Here is a 16,648-nt window from a genome sequence, read left to right on the forward strand (position 1 = left end):
CATATTTTAAAAGAGATTCTAATTGAGGAATATTCTGGGGGGCTACTTAAAAAAAAAGCAATGATATTTACATTTCAGGATGACTTCAGAATGAAGGAGAGAACTGTTCTCAATGTCAAAGCTGGTTAAATATTATGTGAAAGAAGACTGGCTCTTTTAATGGACAGCCTTGCTGAACGTGTTGTTTTCTTCCTCTGCTCTTGTGTGACTTATTTAATCTTCCTACCTGCAGATACTGCAGCTCAGCAGGAGCTCAAAGGCAGATGGAAACTACCAATGTGCACTGCACTTGAACTCCTGAAATAAAGGACAATATCTCCCTCAAACTTAGACTAACACAGAGCAAAATATGTAACCGTGCTGGAGAGGAAAGGACTAGTGATTTAAAGCAATCTGATTTCCTAAACTCTTTTTTACTTACAATGTTTTGTTCTCCTGAAAATCTGTAAGAAAATATACTTTCTGCTAGATTTTACCTTAAAGAGATTATATTACTTTTACATAATGATAGCCACAACAGAAGTAATTACAACTTTTGTTAAACTGCTAGTTCTTTCTAGGATATTTTTTTGAGATTTTTATTCTCATATGTGGAATGTAATTTTTGTACAGGTAAGAAACCCAAGGCTTGCCAAAGTTTTCTTACCAATGATTTCTAGTGGAGTTACTCTAGCTTTCTTCCATTAGTTTAGAGATGGTTTCTGCTTTAGGCAATATTCAACTCAAAGATGTATTTCTCTTGTCAGGTCACCCAAGAGATTGCTAGTCTGGCTTCATTCCTTCCTTCAGAATATTACCATTCATATTCCATCTTGTATGATGGATACATTTAATTACTAGACAATCTGCAGCATCCTTACTCCTGGCTGCAGCTATTCTGCAAGCAATTCCTTCATATATTTGAGACAATTAAAAGTGACAGTTCTGTACTGTTCAAATAAATGGAGATTGTATCCCTTCAAAGGGTAGCTAGATGAATAAAGGCCCTCGAAATCACTAGCAAGCAAAACTAATGGTCTCAACTAATTCTGATAAATGAGCCTAGTCTCACTTTTTGTAGTGACTTTTTCTTTATTATTCTTGGTTTTCAGGTATTAAAGTAGGAGCAACACCATATTTTGTGAAATTAGCCTTGACTAAACTAGTTGATGCTTATCCAGATCACAATCAAGTAAAATGGGGGATAACAAACAGGATTGAGACCCTCTGTGCCCGTCTGTGTATCTTACAGACATCTGTTTTGTTGGTGCTGGCTACCAAATTTTTTAAGACAAGGCCCTCAGCTGGGAAGCACTTTCAGCTTGGATGTTAACAAGAACTGAAATTACCCATTCCTTCATAATGGGTGCTCAGCATCTGCCAGTATCCAGCCTTCAACCAGGTATTTCAGAAGAACCAGAGCTGCCATCTAGACAAATGCATGTGCTATGGAATTATTAAGGGTGAATAGACAAGACTCAGATCTCTTTTGCCTTTCTGACTCACATAATGAATGTCTGACCCACTTTTCTAGTGAGAGGATCTCCATCTAATAAGTGCTTCCTAACAGAGGTCCAGACTCATTTCCATTAAATAGTCTCATTTTTTCTCTTTAAAGTGCTAGACATTTATTCCTGTTTTAACTGGCATCTTAAACCAATTTGAAATTATGCACAGTTAAAAAATAAACATATGCAAGATAGAAATTCTGCTGCTGACAGATTTTAGCAGCCTAATTTTTTTCCCTTTTGGTTTGGAACTACAGGCTGCATTTATTCTTGCAGATAAAATGTTCTGGGAGAGTCCTGAGGTTGACTGGCACTACATAGCCCCAGTCCACTGAAGCCCACGCCCAAAACAGGGTTTCTGCCACAGGGCATTGGTTGGAAATGCACTTAAGCACTGGTCAAATCTCTGCCAGGGAGTTAACACTTGCTAATAATTTACTGTACAGGCTGACTGTAGCCCATTAGACCCTGGCCCTGCTTAGTTTACTTAGTGGTATAGGCACTGTTAGTGTGTTTGACTTGGATAAGGGTGTTTTGTTATTGTTTTTGAATTTTGAGTATTAAAGTTTTTATTATTCTACAACGAATAAAGTTCAGAGGGTCTGCAAGGGGACTTTGGCACCTTTAAAATGTCATCATCTATCAACATGCCTTACTTCAGGTAATATTTTGATCTCAGACCCATTGTGACCTTTCATGTACTTCTCTGCTTATGTGGTTTTCCATGGACTTCTGAGTTAATGCATCTTTGAGTAAATATCTAATTGCAGATTTGTCATAAGAAAACCAAAAGTAGCTCAAACCCTGTCAGGGGAGATTTCAAAGGCTCCAAACTCCTAATATCCGTAATTCACAGCATAAGCTGGACTCAGGCATTCTCAGCACTCTTTATGCTTTTTTTATTTTCTTCACAGCAACAGTCAAGTTGTACTCTGGTGACAGAAAATCTGTCATGACATTACAAATCTTCCTCCAGCCAGTGTTCCACAGACACCAAGCTGAACAGCATTTTGGCACAGGCAGGTGGAAAATGGGTATGAGGGGTGAGGCAGAGCCAAGACACTGATGCTCTGAAGCAATCCATCTCTTAAACAGCCTCATAGGAGGCATCAAGCTGCTTTTCACCAGTGGAAGTGATTCTGCCACTGCTTTCTCTCCCTCCAGTCTCCTCAAGAGCAGCTGTCCCTGAATACACTCTTGAGTGCTGTGCCAGGACAGAATCAAGATCATGTTCTAAAGTTAACTAGATTTAGTCTGCTCTCTCCTTCTAAGGAGCTACTGTTGGTATCTTTTGCACCACTGAAATGGAATGAGCCTTGTGTAATCCCAAATCCCTTCTCAGCATGTATTTATTATTCAATTTAGAACAACTGCAGTTCTGTTGTTTTTTTTTTCACTGTAATTTTCTTTACAGAAATGTTTGCTTGAAATAGGACTATTTTCTGCAGTTAGACTGATCAGGGGTTTGTATCCTAGTAGTACTATACACAAAGGAATCTGCATTTTATTTGTGAATCTTCAGAAACATTTATTTAAAATTTCCTAGTCTATTATGTTTAAAGTCTACTCATTTTCTAACCTGCTTGTGTTATCACAGATGGGGGGAAATATCAGTAAACACATGAGTCCTCAAAATGAAATGAACTTTCAAAGTTTAAGTTATTTAAGACTAAAATCCTGATACTAGGAAAGCTTGGCACAGAAAGCCCAGGGATGATTTTGATGTTAGTGAGGATTCTACCACTGGCTTGTGATGAAAGTTAACAGACCAGCTGCAGAAGAAGCTGTTGCTCCACTCTTCGCATTAGCCTTCTATTTTTATTATTTTATTATGAGGAGAAACATGTTTTCCTCATACCTTTGAAAATAGAAACATTTATCAGTTTGCATGGACTTAGTTTACAGTGTTAAAATATTTTTCAAACCTGGGTTCTTGGTTGGAAACAAATTCAGAATTATTTATATATGCTGAACATCTGTGTCATGTCCTGTGTATCTTTGTGCTTCCACCATGATTTCATGGTAGACTGGCAGCATCTTAGTGATTACCCCTTTGCACCACTTGCCAAAATAAATGCAGTGTGTAGCTTACAGCTTTCTCCCAGAGAAGGACATGATTTTAATTTACTTTACATGTCCCAGAAAGCAATGGCCTGCATCAAATCTACTTCTTGGCAAATTTCCTGTGGAAATGCCTTTCTGCTGTGGGAGCTGGTGGCTCACTGTCCTCACCCCTACTCCAAGGCTGTGCAAGAGCTTGTGCTCCAACAGGAATTTGGAGGTATGTGGCAAGATGCTGAGAAGAAGAAAGGAAGAAGACAAAAGGTGGTGCATTAGCTTGGATTAAGGGATTTCTTAGATGCTTTTTTATGAGAGGAGGTGAGATATACTTGATTGATTCAGAAGAGGGATCCATAGTGATCAAGGCAGCTTCTCATGACATTGAATAGGTTAACTTTAAGCTTCCTTTAGTTGTTTTTACATGAAGTTTTTGTTTTCTGTAAATCTTATTTCTAAAGTCCTTTTGGTTTGTCAGTAAATCTTGTTTTCTGCATTCACATCTTACTCTCTAGAGGCAGATGCAGGAAAAAATGATAGACTACTAGTTAGGAGCAGTTAGCATAACTGTGAACCTACCTACCTTTACACCTTGTGGCAAAGAAATGTGTCCCCCTCTTTTGAAAAGGCAGCATTTCACATCTGCTTCACAGGGAGGTGCAAGAAGTGGTCAAACCTGCCTTTACTTGCCAGCTCTAGAGCTTTGAGATAAGCTGTGTATTGAATCCCATATGAGGTAAATTTGTGGTCTGGCTCAAGGAGAGAGAAGGCTTCCAGGAATTATCAGGCTGACAATGTGGACCAGTGTCACACCAGTGCAAGCCCAGAGGTTGGCAAGTCAGGCTGTGTTGCCCTAGGAGAGTTGTGTAAGCAAGCATGCACACAGCCACCTGTCTCCAGCCTGCCCTGAGGACCTAAACATCCATAAATTTCCAGCAAAATCACTTCCCCTGTCTTAATTATAAAGGAAAAAGAGCTTATTAAATTTCAAACTTATTAGGAAGACATGCTTCCCTGCTCTGATTTTTTTTTCTTCAGTTTAGAGATCATCCTTTTCTTTTGCTTTAAAGGGAAGAGAAATGCTTTTCTTGGGCAGTATTTAATAAGCACTGTTAACTTACAGAAGTATGAAAAAAACCAACTTGACAAGCTATTTATTTTCAGTGTGTATTCTGATTATTTTAACAAATGCTGAGAATTTAATTCTTTTATTTTAAGTATCTCAGGGAACTTTGAGAGGCCCATTTCTGAAGACTAGATACTTAAATCCTCAGTCCACACTCACTCCATGGTGCATTCCATCAACAACAGGAATGTTTGCCAGCTTTCTCTCATGGGTTCAGCACTGAGGATATATGGATTTAAAGACAATGTGATTTAAGACTGATTTTCATAAATATCATGTTCAGTAGCTTCTGTGACAAGACAGATAATGATTTGATCCAGCTTTAAATACTACCCATCAAAGAACTGGTGCTACTTTCCCAAGAAAGCACCAGTACTGCCCATTGCACTCTGATAATCAGATGATACTGTCCCATAGTTGCACGAAGCACAAGTCCCTAAGCCTTCTCACCCTCAGAATAAAGTATTCTCTGGGAAAGAGATGGAATGTTTTCATCTTTGACCTCTGCAATAGCAAGTGGTAAAAATGTAACGGTGTTCTGTGATATTTTAAAGTATAAAAGGGCTCAGATTGGAACATCTTTTCCCATTAAATATTTTTAAAAATATCACCTTCTATTCCAGTAAAATAGAGTACAGTAGCCTGCACTTCTGTCTTCTGCACTAGATTAAAAAAATTCCTGATGCACTTTTCCATATTCACTTTTTTACAGATGTGATATTTTGAAAAAGTAAAGCACAGAGAATTGAGTTTTAGATGTGTTGTCCTACGTGTTCAGGGAGGAAAAGAAGAATTAAAAACAAAATTAAAAGCCAAAATGCATATTTCAAAATCAGTGCTTTTGTTCAAAGATAAAGATTTTCTTTTCTTGCCAGAAGCTTTAACAAAATCCTGGAGCCTGGGTGACTTTTTTGTACCAGTCCAACTCTAGTCTGCTCCTTGTCAAAAAGTTCTGCTGCAGACAGGCATGGGAGAAAAGATATGGGTTTTGTTTTCCACCTACTTATGAACATGTGGCTATAATGCATTGCATTAATTTTTTTTTGTTTCCATCCTTTTTTTGCTTCTTTGTCCTTCAAACTTTCTGCCACAGTTAAATGAAATAAAGCAGCCATGACTGTAGCCCCCAGAAATAATCTTGTATAGACTCATGCAAAGCCTTGACACAATTTTTTGATAAGAAACTAAGATTGAATATGCCAGGAAAATGTTATTCTTCTCAAAGTACTAGAGAGGTGGGAAATGCAAAAAGAAAAAAAATAAAGAAAAAAAAGTAGTTGTTTTTGTTTGTTTGGTTGGTTTTTATCACATTTAGAGCACATAGTTTACTAAGAGGATAACACTGAACCCCATAGAGAATGGGTATTAATGCAATTTCAAATTGTTCTTAGAACTGTGTCTGCCATTTCATATTCATTGCAGAAGTGACAGAAGTATTTTCTTGCAGGCCCAAGTAAACTGTGAAACTCTTGCAAGGAAAATGTTCCCTTTAATAAAGAAAAATATTTGTGTAGCAACATCATCAGGAAGAAATTTCAGAGTAGCTCACAGCAGTCATAGACAAGTTATAAGAACTGAGGAGAGAGGCTTCTTGCCAAGAGCAACTCTTGTTTACTGCCAAGATGGCAAATACCCTATCTTCCCTGGAATCTCTTGTGTGTGGGAAACTCTCTTCCACAAGTCTTCAGCAGTTTTAATGGTTACATTTTTGGGTAAAGGCCCTTCAGCTCACTCACTTCAATTGAGCTACAGGTGAAGCTAAGTGATCATCTTCACTTATCCCCTGGAAGCCTTTCCACGTCCCCCAGACTGCCATACTGCTGAAGCCTCTTGGAGGGCAGATGTCAAACCCCTTCTGAGCCTTCTGTGTGCAGTAAAAGGAGACAGATTATTGGGCATTAGTGTCCCACAGTTTTCGAATTCACAGAGCACCTTATGAAAGGGGGAATAAAAAGATATGACTCCTGCTCTGGGTAGGAGACAAAGGAGAAAGCAAAATAAAACTGGCAGAAAAGCCAACCTCCCTGTGCTAGTGCCTGAAGAGTTTTTTTAGAGAATGTAACTTACAAGTGTTTGCAAAAAAACGACTAGTTCATGTCTGCTCAGGAAGATGGAATAATGGATTCTAAATAAGGTTGAGGAGATGAAATAGCAGGCTTACTCCTCTAACCTTGTCAAACTGAGCTCAAAACTATAAAGTCACAGCTCTAAGTACTAAATGGGCAAGTCTCTGGAGAAAGTGTAATTGAGGAAATTATGGAATGTCATGTCAGAAGACTTACTGCAAATTTTCCAAGTCTCAGGCTGCCCAAATCATTGAAATGATGCTTCATAAAGAAGCACATTCTTCTGTCCTCTATTGAAATGGAGCTTTGCAGAAGCTTAAGACAGGGGGTGATTCAATCCAGGACCATAGGTACATGACTGGTACTTTTCTGTTAGGTACTTTAATTAGGAAGTCCTCCTGAAATGAGTGCCTAAGGTCTATGTCTGGTCAGTGAAGAGAAGAAGGTCTATAGAAGATCTTAACAGGGATGTATCTTCTTTTTCTGCTGAAAGGGGACAAGCATTTCCTGTTGGGAGCTTCAGAAGTGCTTTATTTTTTTCCACTGAAGAGGAACACTGAGTGTTCCCTTCACTACTTGTACTCAGAAACAAGTTCAGAGCTTAAACTACTTGGGCAACCTCATGAGCATATCTATTAAAATAAAATAGCCATCTTAATAGTCCTGTTAATCTCCACTATTTTTCAATCTGAGCAAAACTTGGTAATAAGTCTTGCTTTGTCCCTGTAAACTGAGCAATTTACTGTCCTGATAATTATTAGTGAGTCTGGCTGGGATGGAGTTAATTTTCTTCATAGCAATCCTTGTGGTGCTGTGTTTTGGATTTTTGACCAAAACAGTGTTGATAACACATTAATGTTATAGCTGCTGCTGAGCAGTCACTGAACAGTATCAAGGATTTCTCTGTTTCTCACACTGTCTGGTCAGTGGGCTGGCTGGGGGTGCACAAGAAGTTGTGAGGAGACACACCTGGGACCACAACTCACCAAAGGGATATTCCCTACAATATGACATTGGGATCAGCAATAAAAGCTGCAGAAGAAAAAGGAAGGATGGAGGCAGAGATTTGTAGCATCTGTTTCCTCAAGTCACTGTAAGATGTGATGGACCATGGCTTTCCAGGACATGGCTGAACTGATGGGAAGCTGTGAATGACTTTTTTGTTTTGTTTTACTTGTGCACACAACTTTGCTTTATCAATTAAACTCCTTATCTCAATGGAAGAGTTTTGTCACTTTCACTTTTCTGATTCTCTTCTCCATCCTGCTGCTGAGTAAGCATCTGCCTGTGGCTGAGCTACCTACAAGGATTATCCCATAACAGTAGAGAAGTCCTTCAAATAGTTGTTATCTTTAAGAAAGATATATTAGAGAAAACAAATTTTTAAAAGGGTTTTAATAAGATGCACCAAATAATTTCTCAAATTCTTTGCTCTTGACAAGTGTCTGTTAAGCAAGATTATGTTTCCCCAAACAAAGGTATGAATATTTGCCTATGCTGTTGTGTAAACAGAAGACTTAATGGCTATTCTGATTTTAACACGGGGTAGAACAGAAAAAAAACAAGTCTCACAGGATTCACAAAAGATATTTTCAGAATTCTAATGATTTATCATTTGAATATAGGAACTACTGAACTAGCTCTTTGAACAGGAGGAAGGGAACATTTTTTAATAAAATCTGCACATACTTCTACCACTTCTGTGAATGGTGAACAAGTTGAGGCAATAAGTGGTTAGAGATGTAAGAGCTATCAGCAGTCACATACAGATGGAAAAACTGAAGAAAATTCTAACATTGCCCTCCCAATTAATGAATCTAGCAACATTTCCAGACAGGTATCTCTTGAGAAATTAATGTTACTCAAATACAAAGACCTGTGGAACTAGGGAAAGAATGTAATTACATTAGGTCCAGAGAACCTGTTACAATCGTTGATTAGGCTTTTCCATTACAGAGAACTACCCTAGAGAATTAATTAGCTAGAATCCCCTATATATGAGAGAATTATGAAGTTAGTTACTTTTTAAAAGTTATTATTAAATTTGGCATCACAATCAATGACTTAATTTTAACTGAGGTTCTGAAACATTTCATACTACATTTTTCAAAGTTTTGTCCCATCTTTCCTCTAATGGAGTTTCTACCACAGAAACTTAGAAGTTAAAGCTGGAAAATACTTATTGCATCACATTTTCTCTCTTTTTGATTTTAGCAACATGAGTGATGTAACTGTTCCTTTGATCACTTATTTTACTTAATCTTGAAAACTAGCTAACAGGATTTCTCCATGCTCTATCTCATTTACTTTGCAAAGAAAAATCCCAACCTCAAGCCCTGAAAAACCCTGAAAGACAGTAAAAACAATTAATACAGCAGCTGAAGGTACATCCTATGTTTTTAATCAATAATTATTCTAATGTAAGTTTAATGCACATAAGCTGTTTACATATATAATGGTATTGCCTTCTAAGGACTGGAGGCACTCCAAGGGTCACAAGGCTTCAAACTAGAGTATTATTGTCAAATTTAAGATTCCTTGAGTTGCAGCATGCTTTAAAAATGAAATCAGCTGTCATTAAGTTTTAGAAATTAGAGGGATATTTTATTGAATACTATTGACATTATATGAATATTATTAATATTCTAGCATGCAAGGCAAAAGCCAACCCTAGCTGTACATGCACAATGATGGGACTTTATTTTCATTCAGGAAAGAGATGTTGTATTCAGGGTAGGTAATTCCATGAAAACATCATCTCTGGGGCTGTTAAAAAATAAGCAGAGTGCTAGGAATTAGTAACAAAACTCAAGAGCAAACACAAAACATGGTGCATCCATGTCTCAACAACACAGATCTAGTCACACATCTCAGACAGGAAATAGTATAGAATAAGAAGGTATATAGTGAGCACAAGGTAGATGAGCAAATAGGGCAGATGAGGATAAATCATGGTCTGGGTCAGTTTCTGTATCACAGAGATTAAAATAGAGAAGACTGTGGAAGAAAAAACAGGTGAAGGAAGATACGAGAGAGCTCTGTAAAATCTTGACCATCCTGGGAATGATTAGTCACTGTTCTTCGCATAAGAAAAAGGAAGCATCAAATGAAATTAATTTCTAGTAGGTTAACACAAATAAAAGGGAGTACACAGGCCCTTTTTAGAATTTATTGCTAGAGGAAACCCTGGGTGCCAAAATTTTAGATGAGTTTAGGAAGTCGCTTCAGAAAATGTTTTGCCAAATTAAGGAAAGAAAATTCCACCAAGGTCTATAAACCACACAAAAAGGAACTCTGGGCCAGGAAATTCCTAAATTGCAGATTGACAGTAGTTGTGAGGTGTTTTACTGTGGGTAGTTTGAGGAGGTGCATATCTACTTGTTTTATCCTTATTTTGTGGTATCTGATAAAGATCACTTCCTGAAATAGGACACAGGTAAATGAATCTCTGGACTGTAAGAGCATAGCTGACATTGTGCTCTTGTCCCAGAGCAGAAAGAAAAGTGACAAAACACCCTCTCTTTGCTTCCTGTTTAATACACTTCCACCTATTTCTCAATATGGATTGAACATATTGCAAAGTTACTTGGTAAAACATGAGCTCTGGCTCTTCCTTGCTCCCAATACACTCTGCCTTCAGGTGAAACTGGAAATAACAGCCAAGGCAGGTCCCCCCTGCCGCTGCCTCCAGGATGTGGCAGTATCTTGGAAAAAAACCTATCCCTAGTGCATATCTACTGGTAAGTATTTTTAAATATACTGAAGCAAATAGCCTCAGGTTTTAGACTGGGGCCAGATGGGTGATTGAAGTGAAAATAACACAGATTCACAGAGGAATGGTGACTTCAAAACACTGAACTGTCGGGTTAATATGATGCACAGGCTCTGAACAGTACTGAATGTCATTTACCTTATATTTCAATACTGTGTTCATAAAAATAAGAAATAAAGATCTGATGCATCTCAAGACACTGAGAATTTAAAGCTATTTTTGGAACTGACTTTAAATATTTGACTTTACAAGTGAACACTTTGTTGAGGAAGGGACAAACAGCCACTAATATTATGCCACTTCATTTAAAAGTGGAATTTAAGGCTCATATTTTCAGATTTACAGTATTTATATTATTATTTATATTATAAATTACATTATTTATAATTTATAATTATATAAATTATAAATAATATAATTTATATTAGTAATATAACAGGACACCACACATTCACATTTATGACCATCTCCCTTTTATTCTTCTGAATGCATAGAACTGCACTATCAGAAGTACCAGCAGAAAAAACTGTTTTGAATGCAAGCTATAAAATATTCATTATGGAGTCTCTCACTCACAAATACATGATTTACAACCGAAATTTTCTCATTTAGTTATGGCTTAAGTAGGATAAATATAGCTTGAATTTACTATTCTTTCCTCTTCCCCATCACAAGATGTCCAACCAAATCAGGGAATATTTAAATCAAAATTTTAAGTGAAAAGTTAAACTGTGTCTCCTCTCCCAGAAGTTAACAGGTTCCCAGTGCTTTCCATTCTCATTGTTTACCTGTGGTGGATATGGAAGCAAATATACTACAGGACATACCATGAACAGCTGCAGCAACAGCACCAACAAAAGCAACATGTGTTGTTGGGCCTTTGGTTTCCAGGTGCTTGAGACACAGCTGATGTTCCTTCATTTTGTGACTGCTGCCTCTTTCTCATGTCAGCTACTTCAGTGCCCAAGTGGCTATAAGAACACAGACATAAGAGATGTACAGAATTACTACAGACTGTCATAAATTACATTCACATTTCTACAGCAACGCCTGATGCAACTGCTTCTCACAGCACATGGCAACAAAAGCATGTGACCATCACTTGAGCCAGCCAAGGAATAGCTCCAGTGTGTCGAAAGCAGTTTCCAGAAGAGCACATCTCAGTGGCACGCTTATGCTCCTGGGCTGCTGAATAGAGCCCATCCTTACTGCTTAGGCTGCACTCAAAGAGCTCTTTATTATCAGTGTTTTTAACAGCAAGCCATACAGTTTTTGTAGCACTTGGGAGAGACTGCCTTGTTCCTCACCATAGGACTATCACAGCTGTTTCCATTGTGCTAAATATACAGCTAAAAATACAGCAGGATGGTTATTCATCTTCAACATGAGTTGGAAACTGATTTTTTTTTTTTTTTACTTTTGACTTTAGTCTATGCTGGACCAATGAAATTAATGTACGTGATCTTATATTGAGAGCAGCTGTCTGGTAAGGGCCAAGATTTTCATATGACATAACAGAGAGGCTTGTTACTTAAGAGTTATTCTTGGTAAATAAAATGAATAGTAAATATGTATTTATAAAATACTTTTCCAACTTTGAGACTATTTTCTCAAAGATCTTTTCTCAAAAGATCTTTTCTCAAAGTCACAGATCTTTGCTCATTGCCAGTTTTTCCTAGATTTTACTAGGCCAAGATTTTTTTCCTTCCAGTGACTTAAAATATGCAGCTGGAAGTGGTATACCATGCATTATCTAGTCTTCCAAAGAAGTTAAACATTTACTGATAAATTACATTAATTAGGAAGGTTTAGATGTCAGGATCCTTCTAATAACTCACATCTTTCTACAACAACTTTAAGTTTCCCAGAGTAATAGCAAATACAAACATATAAATTAGAGTAAAATTTGGTACCTTTGCCTTTGCAAAAGTGCTAACAGATTACTGTGGGGAGGAGCTTGGTTTAAAACAGAAGCAGGTAGAGATGGCCTGTTGTGAGCAGCATGCACTGTGCTCCACACTCCCAGGGCATCCTGCTACAACCAGGGGTGCTGGGGAAAGGCAAAATCTGATTGATTTGCCACCTGGGTACACCATGCACAGACAAATAAGAGACGTGCCACTTCTACATGCACTCAAGCAGCAGCTGTGAGAGTTATCATTTACATGGTTGCTAAAACTCCCAAGGCTTTTATTCTGCAATAGTGTCCTTCTAGACAGCTTACACACAACCACACACAGCAAGGATACTAAGCTTCAGAACTCAAACCCATGCTCTAAAACTCAAGAAAGTCAAGGCTGGTGGTTATTTTGGCTTCTTGCATAGCTACCTTTTCCATGTATACTGTCACTGAGTAAAATCAAGTAATTTCTGTAGTGTTTGGTCAAATCAAACAATAAAAAGCCATGCAACTATCACTGGTAGTTGCACCTGCTTATGCCATTGATATGACTTATGGTTTATAGCTGCTCTTGAAAATTAAAATGACATGCAAACAAAAACCACATCTTTTTTTTTTTCATGTCAAATGCAAACCACTGGGGTTAAAAAGGGATGCTCTGGTGTAACTCGATAACTGCCCATGTTTTTTCATTAGATAGGAAGGAAGGGAAATTGTTGAAGCATAATATGTAGCTCAGACAGTAAGTGACAGTATGAAGTCTTTTTCTCCAAATTACAATGCAGAACTTCTGCTGACTGTGCATGATGCATTTAAATTATTTCATAGATAGCTGTGTCATGCTGTGAATTGGTATTTTTTTTCAGCAAGTGCAATGACTGTGGTTAAAGGAATTAAAGCCAGATATTTGCAAATGGAATGTTTGTTTCTTTTAAGTAAGATAGTGATTCTAGAAATATTTGTACAACAACAACAAAAAAAACCCCAAACAAAATGTATTAGTTTCAGAAGCCAGTAAGTTATCCATATTTAAGGATTGTTGGGCTATAATCCCATTTATTCCACCTGTGTACCTGAAGTCAAGCATTTTTTTCACCATTTTAGCTATATATATATATATATAACATGTACTATGTATAGAATATGTGGCACTATAAATACAGGGGAGAGGATGAAGGTTATCCATTCAGACATGATGATGACCACTGGTGACTTTGATGTAGTTTCACAAAAACTTTACCACACCACAAGATGCTGCTGCCACTAAAATAAATAACCCTCTCCCTTTTCTCCTGCATAGCTCACAGTCACTCATTCCATTCATTGTGTTGGAAGCAGCATTTATACAGGGACCAGGTGAATTTGATAAAAGAATAGCCATGACCGAAATTTAATCTAGAGGGAGAAGAAAAAAAATAGATTTAACTTGCTTCAAGTGACTTTCTCATTTACCTCGGGAAGATGTGAGAACTTGGACAGGGCAGGGGAGAAAACTGAACATCAGGCAGCAAAAAGAATGTGGGGACCACTTTCTTCCATTCCTGCTCACACTGTCAGCAAGTGATGGTGAAATGGGTGGGAATTATGCAGCTGCAGAAAGGTAAAATCTGCAACTGCAGTTCCCAACACACAGAATATGGCAGAGAGGGACAGTCAGAAGTGGGGTTTCACAGGAATGTTTTACACCTTTGATCCTGACCAGCAACCTCAACCACTGAAAATTCTCCAGCATTCATCTTTTGGTATTAACTACCATGGCAAACTGTTTCAGAGGTTTGCAAGTTTGGTAGGACACAGAATTGTGAGGAAATATGGCTCTCCATTGTAAAGCATTTCAGGAGAAATTGCTTCCTCCAAGGTTGCTCAGAACCAGTCTAGCCAGTCTTTGGAATAGAACTGCTTGTTTGCTATGTTATAACAGCTCTGGAGTATGGGGAGGCAGATAATCCATCCCCTTTCTGGCCATGCATTATTTGGTGAAGGAAGAGGGCAGTCCTTGATTGAAGGTAAAGTTACATTTATCTATTTAGGCTGTATTTGAAAAATAAAAAGAAACAGATAAAAGAAGGAAAAAAAAGAACCATAGAGTCAGAATCATAGAATGGGTTGGAAGGGACCTGAAAGATAATCTGGTTTCAATCTGCCTGCCATGGGCAGGGACACCTTCCACTAGGCCAGGTTTCTCAATGTCCCATCCAACCTGACCTTGAATGCTGCCAGGGATGGATGTGGCAGCCACAATTTCTCTTGGCAACTTTTTCCAGTGCCTCACTGCTCTCACAGAAAAGAATTCTTTTCCTGAGGAAGGAAGGAAGAAAGGAAGAAAGAGCAAGCAACACCCCCCAGTCCTGTATGTACACCCAAGGAGATTCTGGGTCTAGCAGAATAAAGCATTAATTGCAATGCCAGTGAAGTGCTACGACAGGATACATTCTGAAATGGGTTGTAAACATGGATATTATATAGTGGGACTATCCTTTGCTGCCAAATATAATGGGGAAAGATCTTACTGCCACAGTGGGAAAAAGTTGTATTTAATCCAATTCAGATTCTCTCCTTTCCACAGCTGACATTGGTGTTCACTCTGAACCTTGCTGTCTCATGGTACAAAAAAAGCGATTTTGCTTGGCATGATTGGTGTTCTGCCCAATAAAAGCAGGAGGCTGAAACTCCAAGCAATGGGACAGTGTTCTCAGTAAACATATGAAGTGTTCACTGGCTCAACCAGTGGCTGAAGTCAAAGTCTTCAGCCCTGTTCTTCTGCTTGTGTTACTTTCTCTCAGAGAGATTTAAGCTGAAATTTATAATATGAAAAACCCACCCTGTGAAGCAAACCTATTACATTTACTGAGGATGTAGTTGGATGGCTGTAAACTTTAGTTTCATGCTTATTTTGGTTGGATTTCATGTTTCATGTTTTATTTGCAAATACCAGATGTCATCTACGCAAAACAGTAATTGATTCCATTAGATTATTTAGGAAGCAGAAGCAGGAATATCTTAATTCTTGGCTATATTTAGAGTCTGAGCAGACAGAGGGTTTATTTTTGGTGCCTTGGTCCAAGGCATAAAAAGAAATTTAGAATCTTTGATTCAGCAAGTGACTCCGATGAAATCAACAATTTTTCTGTAGTGTGAAAGTCAGTACATAATTATGAAAGACTAGACTGTTGTGCAGTGATTCTGAGTAGACCTTCTAGAATAACAGTACAAATAATACACACTGTCTCCAAGATCTCAGTTTACCTTTTAGCTTTTTCACCACTTTCACTCTTCCTGAGACCCTCTAGCTTGGCAAAAGTAGCGAGTAGTTGGTGAAGGTGAGCCTTTTGTCCAATGGAACAGTTTTTCTCCTTGGTATACTACATATGATCTCAGACTATCACAGGTATCAATTTCTTCTGCTGGTTTTGCATCTGGCTCTTTGCCTCCATTTGGTGGCATGGTTTACTAACTGTATTATGATTTCTATTTGTACTGATAGGAAATAGGAATAGTATTTGAGCTGGTTGGACTGACTCATTCTCTTGGGGGTGGGTTGGTATTGTGGCCCTTTGAACAATCCCACAATCATGGAGGACTTCATTTTGCATAACATCTGCTGGCCCTACTCTGTAGCTGAGGAAAGGAGCCCAAGGGTACAGCAACTGCTTTTTATACCAGTTATGAGACAGATAGCTATTATAAGCTGCAGCCTTCAATCTTCCAGTGCTGGAAGACTATGAATATTAAAAAACCCTTAGAAATTTGGAGTAAGCTTTCCTATTAGCTCTGGAACCAATGGCACAAGGATCTATTTCTGTGTTTAGATAGTGTAATTACCACTTATTTCACTGGGTTCCCAGGAGTAATTATTACAGAAAACCCCTTGTGTGCAGAGCACTGTCTTGGGAAGACTGCTCAAAAGAAATAACTGATGGAAGAATTATTTGGTTTATTACATTTTTACCTGGGAAGCCCCATTGAATGTTGACTACAGTCCCTTCAAATTCCGCAGAGTAACTCTAGAAAATGAAAAAAAAGGCAATTTCGCAATTGTTACATTTCCCCGACTCTCTACCTCCTGTAGGATTTGTGCTAACTTTTAGACAGGTTTAAAGTGTTTTCCCAGCAATTCCCAAGGTATTGGACATGGCAAAAAACACAAGTTGCACCATTTCAATCATTTAATTTGATGTCTCCCTTCTGATGAAAAGTTTTTTTTCTTTTTTTCCCCCCTTTCCTCAAAAGGCTGTCATT

The 16,648-nt window shown here is 38.0% G+C and overlaps 1 protein-coding gene across 4 annotated transcripts in view; it reads right to left on the reverse strand.

Moving 5' to 3' along the window:
• Positions 1-16,648, reverse strand: part of RGS17 (regulator of G protein signaling 17) — a 70,777-nt gene that overhangs the window by 18,816 nt on the left and 35,313 nt on the right. For all 4 annotated transcript variants that reach the window (XM_064708190.1, XM_064708189.1, XM_064708188.1 and 1 more), the window contains exon 2: positions 11,337-11,480. In XM_064708190.1, the coding sequence (XP_064564260.1) occupies positions 11,337-11,455 (119 nt within the window). In that variant the 5' untranslated portion in view covers positions 11,456-11,480. The remainder of the gene's footprint in view (positions 1-11,336; positions 11,481-16,648) is intronic.

The sequence above is a fragment of the Zonotrichia leucophrys genome, chromosome 3 (assembly GCF_028769735.1).
Source record: "Zonotrichia leucophrys gambelii isolate GWCS_2022_RI chromosome 3, RI_Zleu_2.0, whole genome shotgun sequence".
NCBI classification, from domain to species: domain Eukaryota; kingdom Metazoa; phylum Chordata; class Aves; order Passeriformes; family Passerellidae; genus Zonotrichia; species Zonotrichia leucophrys.